The 13146-nt window shown below is 38.7% G+C and overlaps 1 protein-coding gene across 1 annotated transcript in view; it reads left to right on the plus strand.

The window, feature by feature from the left end:
* The window catches only part of LOC115829709 (NACHT, LRR and PYD domains-containing protein 12-like), a 42307-nt gene extending 37891 nt beyond the window's left edge, over positions 1-4416 (plus strand). The window contains exons 12-13 of the mRNA XM_030793876.1: positions 154-327; positions 4239-4416. Coding sequence (XP_030649736.1) covers positions 154-327; positions 4239-4416 — 352 coding nt within the window. The remainder of the gene's footprint in view (positions 1-153; positions 328-4238) is intronic.
* Positions 4417-13146: the final 8730 nt, after the last annotated feature.

Below are 13146 nucleotides of genomic sequence, written 5' to 3' on the forward strand. Positions count from 1 at the left end.
TTTTAGTTCAGTCAGTGTCAGTAAGTTTATGTGGTAGTGTGTCATTTTGTAGCTCTGTTTCTTGAAACTAAAGAATCATCCATCACAGAAGAGTGCTCTCTCTTTTCCTCTCACTCTCTCTCTCTCTCTCTCTCTCTCTCTCTCTCTCTCTAGTCTATGGAACTGTAATATAACGGAGAAAGGCTGTGCTGCTCTGGCTTCAGCTCTGAGATCAAACCCCTCACACCTGAGAGAACTGGATCTGAGTTGGAATAAACCAGGAGACTCAGGAGTGAAGTGTCTATCTGCTTTACTGGAGGATCCACAGTGTAAACTGAAGAAACTGGAGTGAGTAAACATACCCCAGTATGATATAGCAGAATATAGCAAACAGAATTTTATAGCCACTATAGGAGAACAGTTTTTTAAAGATTTACTTAGAATTTTACCTTTAGTTACATATTGTCTATTAACCTGTAAAGTTTCTGAACTCCCATCTCTTTACACACATTCTGATTACAAACACACACACACACACACACAAAACCATCCACCACAGTGATTATATACCACTAAACCATAAACCAAATTGTCATATGTAATGAATATTTGAGTCTTGAAGAAGAGAAGACAAGAATATGACTCTTGACGTTTTTCTATTGCTGTTGTAATAGCTCTTTGCTGAAAATGTCTCTAATGCTAAGTGAAGTCAAACTTTGAACTCTGTGTTGTTGGAGTGATGATGTCATAGGACTACATTGTGACTTCACATCAGAAATACAAGTGTCACTCCTCAGTTTGATTGCTTGGTGTGTGCGTGCGCGTGTGTGTGTGTGAGCGTGTGTGCGTGTGTGTGTGTAAATCAGAGATCAGTCATTTTTAGCATCACTATCAATGATAATGTCCTCTGTAATGTTCCCTGTATAAACAGGTGAATCATTTCAGAGGGTCAATTACTCTGAAGTAGCAACACACACACAAACACACACACACAAAATATAAATTCCATCCATATTAGATATTTGGAAAATGATATGTGATTATTGAACACTCACTGGTCCCGTAAAATGTACTGGTGGTGATATGAGATGAAGTGTGTGGTGTGTTCATAAATGAAAACGCTGGTATGGAAGAACTGTAGATGTTGAGACAGATGTAATAAATAACAGTGTTGTTCCTCTCTTACAGACTAGCAAGTCTAACTAATAGATACAGCATTTAACACAGATGGTCCAGACAGAAGTCATGTGTAATAATATTGTTTTTCTATTACAGATTTGACTTTTTAAATCCAATTTTCCATTAAAAATGAATTCATCTCCACAGTCTTTTCTCCAGTTCTCAAGATAGTTTTATAAGTAATATATTAGACAGGTGGCCACTAAAAAGATCAGTATCTCACAACTTTAAAAAGTTAATGGATATATTTGATTTGGGTGATATTTGGATATTTGGCAGTATATGTGGTGTAATGAGGACTGTTCAAGACAATCCCGGATCAACCACTGGTCACTGTCTAAATGTAAGATGATCCAGGATCAACCACTGGTCACTGTATGAATGTAAGATGATCCAGGATCAACCACTGGTCAATGTCTAAATGTAAGATGATCCAGGATCAACCACTGGTCAATGTCTAAATGTAAGATGATTCAGGATCAACCACTGGTCACTGTCTAAATGTAAGATGATCCAGGATCAGCCACTGGTCACTGTCTAAATGTAAGATGATCCAGGATCAACTACTGGTCACTGTCTAAATGTAAGATGATCCAGGATCAACTACTGCTCATTGTCTAGATGTTTGAAGGACATCATCAGTTCTGTTCACAGTAATAACACTGCATTGACTGATCAGAAGGTGATGTCTATGTCTTAATTCCTCTGTCCTCTAACATCACTGCTGGCCTGGTAAAAGCCACACTTTGGAAGTTAAATATCTCTCTCCTCAAACCTGTACAGGTCAAACAGCAAATTCATAAGTTAATTCATAAATCTTATTAGAACAAAGCAAAACAACAAAAATAAAAATAACTCTTCATTAGCATTTTCATACATTTCATAATGACATTAATTTAACAAGTACAGTAATACCCATCGAATTCAATTTTCCTAGATAACTAAGTTCAGTATCTAGGAAACGATTTATCACACACTCAAAGAGTAGTGGTGAGACCGGGCTGATTCTTTCCATAGACGAGCAGGACAGAAAGGACAGACTACATTATGACAGACAGACACACAGAGCTGTGCTCTAGATCAGTGGTTCTCCATCCTGCTCCTGGGGGACCCCTGCTCTGCACACCTGATTAGTGTGATTAACATGCTCTTGATTAAATCAGGTGTGTTCAGCCAATCAAAAGTGCCACTGATGAGGTCAGTCAGGTAGGTAGAGCAGGGAAAGATGGAAAACGTGCAGAGCAGGGGTCCCCCAGGAGCAGGACTGAGAAGCAGTGCTCTAGAGGATATCAGGGTGTCTGGTTTTTCTCTGATTTGGAAATGAGGGGTGCTGCTATCCTTTTTGGGGATGTCTGTGCCCAGAGGGAACTGAATTCCAGAATTTGTGAACTGTTAATCAGAGCTCAGTTTAAATCATTTTAAAACATTTTCTATTTCACCAACATTTTATGCTTCTCAGCGACATTAAGTCCAATCACTCTAATGCTGCAAACAGTTTAGGTTCACTGACAGCTTGAGAATTAGCTGTTGGTTAATTGTCCTGTGGTTATCTAAAAGCCCTACAGAACGCTTACGGGTATGTGACTGATTACAGATGTAAAGTGTGAATTTATTCAGTAATGCCATCCTGGTTAGTTTAATTTTCTTTTATCCTTTAGGGTTTGTGAAGAAGTGGAGGAATGCAGACTGGACTCGTGACATGGTCCAAATTCCATTCCCATGGGGAGCTAACCTCTTAGGGGATCTGGTCTTGTTGAAATGGATTGTTATTAAGTTGTCATCAAATGCTGTGTTTGGTCCTGAATGCAGGGAGGCTTTGTTAAATGGTGAAGAGAGGGAGAGAGAGAACCTGCAGGGCTTGGGGGGAGTCTGTGTAATATTTAATCTCAGAATTAGTGAAACAGTCAGTAACTCCTATTGCAATGCAAAAAGTCTCCTCTCCAATTGCTGGCCGACATGTAAGGTTTGACCTGGGAATCAAATCCAGTGCTCTGCCTTGAAAGCCCAGTGCCTCACCCTTGTGCCACCAAGTACAAGACCCAAATGCAAAGAGCAAGGCAAAAATAATGCAGTTCAAATGATTCCTTTTAATTGGTGAATCAGGACAGAGGTACCCAAGAGAGTCAGGCAAAAATCAGTTCCAGGCAGAGGTCCAAACCAGTAAGCAGAGATATCCAGTAAACAAATCCAAGAGAATACAGCAGGCAGAGTCTTAATCCAAAAACAGAGATTATTCAACAGAAAACAATCCAAGGAAACACACAGAGTTTACTACAAGGCTTGATCAGGAATTGTACACAGGGTAACAACTCAAGACTGAGCAAAGAACTGAAGAAAACAAGAGGCTTAAATAGACAGAACAAGACACAGGTGAAAACAATTCATCAATAATGAACTAAACAGGCACAAAACAAAGACTGAGGACACCACATGGCCAAAAAAAGAACTACACTTCCCAGATACATGACATGACAAGGCAAAATGGATTGAAGACAGTGACCATAACTCAGCCTCCCTTTTAGGTGGACGAAAGCTAATGCTTTAAATGCTACAGTTGATCAACTTCATGTGGAAGATAAAACCCTTAATGATCCCAGAGAAAAAGCCATGTTTTGCTCTAATATTTATATCAATGTCTATACACCCAGATACTGTGAAATTACAATGATCTCTTTTCATACATGTCTGTAAAGTTATGTCAGTAAAGTGTAGGGATTTTTGTGATTGTAGCATCTCTATGGAGGAGATTATGAAAGCAGTTGGTGTTATTAAAAAAAAGCCCAGGGAATGAGGGCATAACCACTGAGTTCTATAAAATGTAAACTGAAGAGTTGTCTCTGTTTTAGTGAAGGTTTTCATGGGAAGCATTGAGAAAGAAGCACATCACAGCAGAGTTATCTCTGACGCGCGCGCGCACGTGTGTGTGTGTGTGTGTGTGTGTGAGTGTGTGAGTGTCTGTATTTGTGCCTGTGAATCTTTGGCTTCATCGGTGTAACACTGCATTGTGTGAGTTTTACATGACAACTCAAAAACTTTGAATTTCTGACAATCATCTCTTTCTCCCTCCCCCCTCTCTGTAGTCTGTGTGACTGCAATATAACAGAGGAAGGCTGTGCCGCTCTGGCTTCAGCTCTGAGATCAAACCCCTCACACCTGAGAGAACTGAATCTGAGATGGAATAAACCAGGAGACTCAGGAGTGAAGTGTCTGTCTGCTTTACTGGAGGATCCACAGTGTAAACTGGAGAAACTGGAGTGAGTAAATATAAACCAGTGTGATGCAGTAAAATGTTCCAGCTTTACGCCAGAGACTCCCCTTATTTATATAGAGGATAAGGTGGTGTCCTTTGCAGGGACTTGAATTTGGCAGAGTAGCACTTTACTTAACCACATGCCCTTACTGAAGTCAGCAGTGGCTCAGCCAGACTCAAACCCCCAACCCTTGCACTGCAAGGCAAACACCTGATCAACTGAGCTACAGCAGCTACGTGATGTAATAGAATGTAGTGAACAGAATTTTATAGTTAATACAGGAGAAAGGCTTCTTTTAAGATTCACTGAGATTTTTACAGTGAGTCCTATACTGTCCAATATCCTTTAATATTTTTGAATGCTAGTGTCTTTACACACACATTCTGATTACAAATGCATAAACACACATGCACGCATGCATACACACACACACACACACCCACAACTACCAATAAATACACAGTGATTATGTACCACTAAACCATTAACCAAATTGTCATATTTAATTGTCAGAATATGACTGTAATTTTCACCCTTACCTGTATGTTTTTCTATTGCTGTTGTAATAACTCTTTGCTCAGAATGTCTTTACGGCTAAGTGAAGTCAAACTGTCGACTCTGTGTTTCTCTCTCTCTCTCTCTTTCTCTCTCTCTCTCTCTCTCTCACTCACTCAGTTCATTTTAGTTCAGTCAGTGTCAGTAAGTTTATGTGGTAGTGTGTCTGTTGCTTGACACTAAAGAATCATCCATCACTGAAGTGCTCTCTCTCTCTCTCTCTCTCTCTCTCTCTCTCTCTCTCTCTCTCTCTCTCTCTCTCTCTCTCTCTGTAGTCTGTGTAACTGCAGTATAACAGAGGAAGACTGTGCAGCTCTGACTTCAGCTCTGAGATCAAACCCCTCACACCTGAGAGAGCTGAATCTGAGGAGCATTAAACCAGGAGACTCAGGAGTGAAGTGTCTGTCTGCTTTACTGAAGGATCCACAGTGTAAACTGGAGAAACTGGAGTGAGTAATCATAACCCAGTATGATGTAGCAGAATGTAGCGAACAGAATTTTATAGCCACTATAGGAGAACAGGTTCTTTAAAGATTTACTGAGATTTTTACAGTGAGTTCCATATTGTCCATTAACTTGTAAAGTTTTTGAACTCCCATCTCTTTACACACATTCTGATTACAAACACACACACACACAAACACACAAAACCATCCACCACAGTGATTATATACCACTAAACCATAAACCACATTGTCATATTTAATGAATATTTGACTCTTGAAGAAGAGAAGACAAGAATATGACTCTTGATGTTTTTCTGTTGCTGTTGTAATAACTCTTTGCTGAGAATGTCTCTAAGGCTAAATGAAGTCAAACTTTGAACTCTGTGTTGTTGGAGTGATGATGTCATAGGACTACATTGTGATCTCACCTCAGAAATGCAAGTGTCACTCCTCAGTTTGACTGTTGTGTGTGTGTGTGCGTGTGTGTGTGTGTAAAACAGAGATCAGTCATTTTTTCCATCACTATCAATGGTAATGTTCTCTATAATGTTCCCTGTATAAACAGGTGAATCATTTCAGTGAGCCAATTAATATGAAGTAGCTGTAGATGTTGAGACAGATGTAATAAATAACAGTGTTGTTCTTCTCTTACAGATCAGTAGGTCTAACTAACAGACACAGTATTTAACACAAACAGATGTTATGTGTGATGAGTGTTAGGATGGTAGTGGTAGAATAAGGAAAGACACTGACATACAGGGGTTGGACAAAATAATGAAAACATTTTGTTATATAACGTACAGTTTTATTATTTAATATCGAGTTGGTCCTCCTTTGGCAGCAATGAATGCTCAAATACGTCAATCAATATATTCATGCAACTTTTGGACAGTGGTTAAGGGGATTTTGATCCATTCCTGAAGTAAAACCTGTTCCAGCTCTTTCACAGATGATGGTGGAGGGAAGTGGCTCCTCACTTGCTGCTCTAAAATATACCAGAGATTTTCAGTGACGTTCAGATCTGGTGATTGTGGGGGCCAATCAAAGTGTTCAGATTCACTGTTGTGCTCTTCAGTCTTTGGACCATTGGGTGAATGTGGTCACCCAAAATTGACAAATAGTCTTTAGAGGTAACCCTACCATGCAGTGCTAACACAGGACCAAGAGAATTCCACGATATTAGAGGCCCAAACCATCACAGAACCACCTCCATGCTTAACGGTTGGGGTCAGGCAATGGAAATCAAGGGCTTCTTTGGCTTCCTCCATACATAAATTTGTCCTGACCAAGGAAAAAGTGTAAAGGATGCTTCCTCAGAGACGATGACATTCTTCCACTGGTCCATCGTTCACTTTTGATGGTCTTTGCACCATTTTAGGCGTTTTTGAACATTGATGGGGGAATGAAAAGGTTGGGCAATGGCAAGTCCTTCCATGGACTCCAGCTGCATTGAGCTCTCGACAAACTGTTTTGGTTGATACTGGGTTAGCAAGATGTCGGTTTAGCTCTGCAGTCACTTTAGTAGCTGTGGTTCTGTGATTTTTTTGACACAATGCGTTTTAGTGATCTGCAGTCATGTTCACAGAGTTTTGGCTTCTGTCCAGAGTTACACTTCCCAGAACTAGTTTTTCCCTAGTTTTTGGTGTGCCATCATGACTTTAGAGACTGTTCCTCTTGATACGTTAAACAACTCAGCAGTTTTTGTTACTGAAGCGCCAGCCATTCGCGCTCCAACAATTTGCCCTCTTTGGAAGTCTGAAAGGTCACACATTATGACTTATACTAACACATACAAGAAAAATCTTGGGTAATACATAAAGCACAGGATGTCTGCAGTGCATATTCACATTTCAGTGGGAATTGTGTTAACATCTAATCATCAGCAGATTTATAGGTCTTGAAATACCACGTGTTTCCATTATTTTGTCCAACCCCTGTACACATGAGATGCTGGAGGGTGCCATCTGCTTGGGTGTTGTGTTTCTTTAAGAAGGGCATCACGGCGAACTGAACCATCCTTCTGGAGACACCACCCACATTTCCCCCAGGTTTGGCCGTGCAGTCCTCCAATCATCTCCCTAGTTATATACTCACACACATAGACAGACATACTTACACGTTATACACCACACGTAAGGTGGCATTAGGTTAGGGTTTGGTTGAATAACTGCTAGTTGAGTATCTGGCATTCTTTCTCCTAACATCATGTTGTTTTTGTAATTCAGATTTGACTTTCTTAATCCAATTTTCCACCAGAAATTAATTAATCTTCACAGTCTATTCTCCAGTTCTCAAGATGGTTAGAAATAATATATGAGACAAGTGGCCACCAAAAAGATCAGAATCTCAAAATCTAAACGAAAATTTGATTTGGGTGATATTTGGAGGGAAAAGTCTCCAGATAATAGGACATATATGTGATGTAATGAGGACTACTCAGTGCAATCCAGGATCAACTACTGGTCACTGTCTAAATGTAAGATGATCCAGGATCAACCACTGGTCATTGTCTAAATGTAAGATGACCCAGGATCAACTACTGGTCATTGTCTAAATGTTTGAAGGACAGCCTCAGTTCTGTTCACAGTAATAACACTGCATTGACTGATCAGAAGGTGATGTCTATGTCTTAATTCCTCTGTCCCCTAACATCACTGCTGGCCTGGTAAAAGCCACACTTTGGAAGTTAAATAGTGCTCTCCTCAAACCTGTACAGGTCAAACAGCAAACTCACAAGTTTATTAAACCTTACTGGAACAAAGAGTAAACATAAAAACACTTATGAGTGGAACTGGAAGCTCCTTGAACATAAATTTGGAAAATTTCTAAGTGATTTAGCCAAAGGAAAAAAGAGCAAAGGAGGAAGCCATTGTTGTTCAGCTAACCTTTCTTTCTCAAAGTGAGGTATTATCTGATATCGACAGATGTGAATATGTAAAGTTACAGAATAAATGGGATGAATTACACAAGTCAAAAGCCAGAGGAGCTTTCATCTGATGAAGGATGTCGTGCCAATGGCGTAGATAGATTGCTATTATTGGCTTAAGGTGAATATTAGATTGAATTCTAGTAACACTGAACTATAACCATAATCTTATTTGAGAATCTGAAGTCAGTTAAGTTCCAGTGATTCTGAGAAACTATTTATGGCTCAGCGCTCTGAGCACTGAACTAAGAAATGATTTAAAAGAACTCTTCATTAGCATTTACATACATTAAATTATAACATTAATGTGGTAAGTACAGTAATACTCTTGGACTTGGAGTTTTCCTAGATAACTAAGTTCCTAGATCATCACATTAGTGAATGATTTATCACAGACTGAAAGAGTAGGATGCAAATGCAAATGTACTCAAAGAGATGTGAATGCAGGGAGTGTGTTTTTGTGTTTGTGTTTGTGTGTGTGTGTACATGTGTGTGTGTGTGTGTGTGTGTGTGTGTGTGTGTGTGTGTGTGTGTGTGTGTGAATTTTTGGCTTGTTCACGTTAACACTGCATGCTGTGAAATTGACTTGACAAGCAAAAAACTTCTAACAATTTCTAACAATCATCTCTTTCTCCCTCCTATCCCCCTCCCCCCTCTCTGTAGTCTGTGTTACTGCAGTTTAACAGAGGAAGACTGTGCTGCTCTGGCTTCAGCTCTGAGATCGAACCCCTCACACCTGAGAGAACTGAATCTGAGTGGAAATAAACAAGGAGAATCAGGAGTGAAGTGTCTATCTGCTGCACTGAAGGATCCACAGTGTAAACTGGAGAAACTGCAGTGAGTAAACATAACCCAGTATGATGTAGCAGAATGTAGTGAACAGTTGTATAGTCACTACAGGAGAAAAAGTTCTTCAAATATTTACTGAGATTTTTACAGTGAGTTTGTTACTATCCAGTTACCTCAAATGTTTTTTGAACTCCAGTCTCTTTACAGATACATTCTGATTACAAACGCGCACACACGTACACACAAGCACAGAGAAAATTATCAATAGATAACATCTACACAGTTCTTGTATTTAAGCACACATTCTGATTACATCCATGCATGCATGCACACTCACTTATATCTAACAAGATTCATGTTCAGATTCCATAAGCATTTGCTGTTGTAAATATTAAAAATTCTTTAATTTAAAAAATATCTGATCATAAGCCACTCACCCATCCTGGCAGACGTACTGGTTTTATGGCACTTCCACATTTGCGGTGGAAGACAGTTTGGAAGAGACAGTTTGGAAGTCCGGTCCATTATTAATAATAATAATTTTTTCTGAGCCATCATATTTCCAGATATTCTAGTAAAGTTATAACACTAGTAAAGTAGATTAGATCAGTAATTAAAGTAGTAATAGTTATAGTAAATTAGTAAATGGTTAATATAAATATAGTTTGTATTTATGATAAATGTCCATTCTTACATTACAATGAGTATACACTGAAAGTGGCTTAAGTTTCTTTTAGTTTTTTAATTGAAATAAAACAGCACAGTGTACATGTGTAATATAAAAAAAGGTACCACCTTACAATAAGACTACCCTTATAAAGGGTTTGTGAATGGTTTATAATTAGATTATTAATTAAGTTGTGAACACTTTATAAATCATTAATAAGCTGTTGTAAACCGTTAGATAAAAAGCGCAACAGTGATCTGTTTTGGGTTTTGATATTATACATGCTGTCATATTAAAGTGTTATACTGTGATGCGTTGGGGCTAGATGGGTGGAGCTTCCCAGCATGCCTTGGGGTGATGGACTGTTGTTTAACCCCAGTTCACTATTGTTCAGTTTATGTCTCCTGTTGTGTCTAGTAGAAGTGTATGTGTATTGTTCATCATGTAGTTCTTGTGTTGTGTTGTTCTTCTGATAGTTTAATGTAATCTGTGTACCATAAATGTAATTGTCTGTGTGAATGATGTACTTCCATCCGACCATGTTCGCATTACATTACTGCCTGGTTTATACTACTGCAAAATAAAAGGTACTGTCTTCACTCTAGAGAAAATTCAGCCACCCATTAGTAAATGCTGATGTGTTTTATACTTTACAGTCAGGCTCCCTTCTGGCAGTTATAAATGTTAGTAACTCATTAGTAGATGCTGATGTGTTTTATACTTTACAGTAAGGCTCCCTTCTGGCAGTTATAAATGTTAGTAACTCATTAGTAAATGTTGATGTGTTTTATCCTTTACAACAAGGCTCCCTTTTGGCAGTTATAAATGTTAGTAACTCATTAGTAAGCGGTGATATGTTTTACACTTTACAATAAGGCTCCCTTTTTCCAATTATAAATGATAGTAAGTTATTAGTACATGGCGATGTGTTTTATCCTTTACAATAAGGCTCCCTTTCAGCAGTTATAGTTGCTGGTAAGTAATTAATAAATTGGTAATAAAAATGAGATGAAGCAAGAGAATTAACAGAATAGACAGATGAATAGACAGATGAAAAGTGCAGCAATAACTTTATCTTGCCAAACAGTGAGCCTGCATCAATGTATGAAAACTGAGTTATAACTTGTTTATAATTGCTTATTAATTGTTTATACAGTGTTTACAACTTAATTAATAGCCCAATTGTAAACATTTATAAATCCTTTATAAGGGTACTCTTATTGTAAAGTGGTACCATAAAAAATAACACATGAAATATACAAAGTGGATATGAACAATGACATTTGACCGATTGTATCATGGAGAATTCATTACCCTCCATACATGCTTACTTATTTTCTTATTTTATATTTTCTTACTTGTTATCTCATTTTATAGCCAAATTGGCTTCCTGATTTTGGGTGCTTCCAGTGTGATAAAAGCACAATGTCGTAATGCAAATTCATTAGTGTCATGAACGATTCTTGCTGCGCATGCGTCTCACAGGCCGGGCTTCCAGACTTTCGTTCTTCCGCCGCAAATCAGGTAGCATTTAACACAGATGGTCCAGACAGATGTCATGTGTAATAATGTTGTTTTTTCTATTACAGATTTGACTTTCTTAATCCAATTTTCTATCAGAAATTAGTTCATCTCCACAGTCTGTTCTCCAGTTCTCAAGATAGTTCTAAATAATATATTAGACAGGTGGCCAACAAAAAGATCAGCAAGTCGCAATTTAAGTGGAAACATGTGATTTGGATGATATTTGATCAACCACTGGTCACTGTCTAAATGTAAGATGATCCAGGATTAACTACTGCTCATTGTGTAGATGTTTGAAGAACAGCATCAGTTCTGTTCACAGTAATAACACTGCATTGACTGATCAGAAGGTGATGTCTATGTCTTAATTCCTCTGTCCTCTAACATCACTGCTGGCCTGGTAAAAGCCACACTTTGGAAGTTAAATAGCTCTCTCCTCAAACCTGAGCAGGTCAAACATCAAATTCATGAGTTCATTAAATTTTATTGGAACAAAGCAAAACCACAAAAATACTTATGAGTGAAACTGGAAGCTCCTTAAACATGAGATGTGAAAGTCTCTGTGTGATTTAGCCAAGGGGAAAAAAGCAATGGAGGTTTGGTGGAAATGGCGGAAAGTAAATAATTTACAGTTATTTTGAAAAACTTTAAGTGCTCAGAGTGCTGAGCTATAAATAATCAAGTAAAAATAACTCATTAGCATTTTCATACTCATAATGGCATTAATTTAGCAAGTACAGTAATACTCTTTGACTTCAATTTTCCTAGATAACTCAGTTCAGTATCTAGGAAATGATTTATCACACACTCAAAGAGTAGTGGTGAGACCGGGCTGATTCTTTCCATAGACGAGCAGGACAGAAAGGACAGACTACATTATGACAGACAGACACACGGAGCTGTGCTCTAGATCAGTGGTTCTCAATCCTGCTCCTGGGGGACCCCTGCTCTGCACACCTGATTAGTGTGATTAACATGCTCTTGATTAAATCAGGTGTACTCAGCCAATCAAAAGTGCCACGGATGAGGTCAGTCAGGTAGGTAGAGCAGGGAAAGATGGAAAACATGCAGAGCAGGGGTCCCCCAGGAGCAGGACTGAGAAGCAGTGCTCTGGAGGATATCAGGGTGTCTGGTTTTTCTCTGATTTGGAAACGAGGGGTGCTGCTATCCTTTTTGGGGATGTCTGTGCCCAGAGGGAACTGAATTCCAGAATTTGTGAACTATTAATCAGAGCTCAGTTTAAATCATTTTAAAGCATTTTCTATTTCACCAACATTTTATGCTTCTCAGCGACATTAAGTCCAATTGCTCTAATGCGGCAAACAGTTTAGGTTCACTGACAGCTTGAGAATTAGCTGTTGGTTAATTGTCCTGTGGTTATCTAAAAGCCCTACAGAACGCTTACGGGTATGTGATTGATCACAGATGCAATGTGTGAATTTATTCAGTAATGCCATCCTGGTTAGTTTAATTTTCTTTTATCCTTTATAGTTTGTGAAGAAGTGGAGGAATGCAGACTGGACTCGTGGCATGGTCTGAATTCCATTCCCATGGGGAACAAAACCTCTTAGGGGATCTGGTCTTGTTGAAATGGATTGTTATTAACTTGTGACCAAATGGTGTGTTTTGGTCCTGAATACAGGGAGACTAGGGCCATTAAATGGTAAAATTAGGGGGAGAGACAGAGAGAGACAGAGAGAGAGAACCTGCAGGGCAGGGGTCTGTGTAATATTTAATCTCAGAATTAGTGAAACAGTTAGTAACTCCTATCGCAATGCAAAAAGTCTCTTCTCCAATCGCTGTCCGACGAGGAAAAATGGATTGAAGAAG

This window comes from Chanos chanos, chromosome 16 (assembly GCF_902362185.1).
Source record: "Chanos chanos chromosome 16, fChaCha1.1, whole genome shotgun sequence".
In the NCBI taxonomy this organism is placed as follows: domain Eukaryota; kingdom Metazoa; phylum Chordata; class Actinopteri; order Gonorynchiformes; family Chanidae; genus Chanos; species Chanos chanos.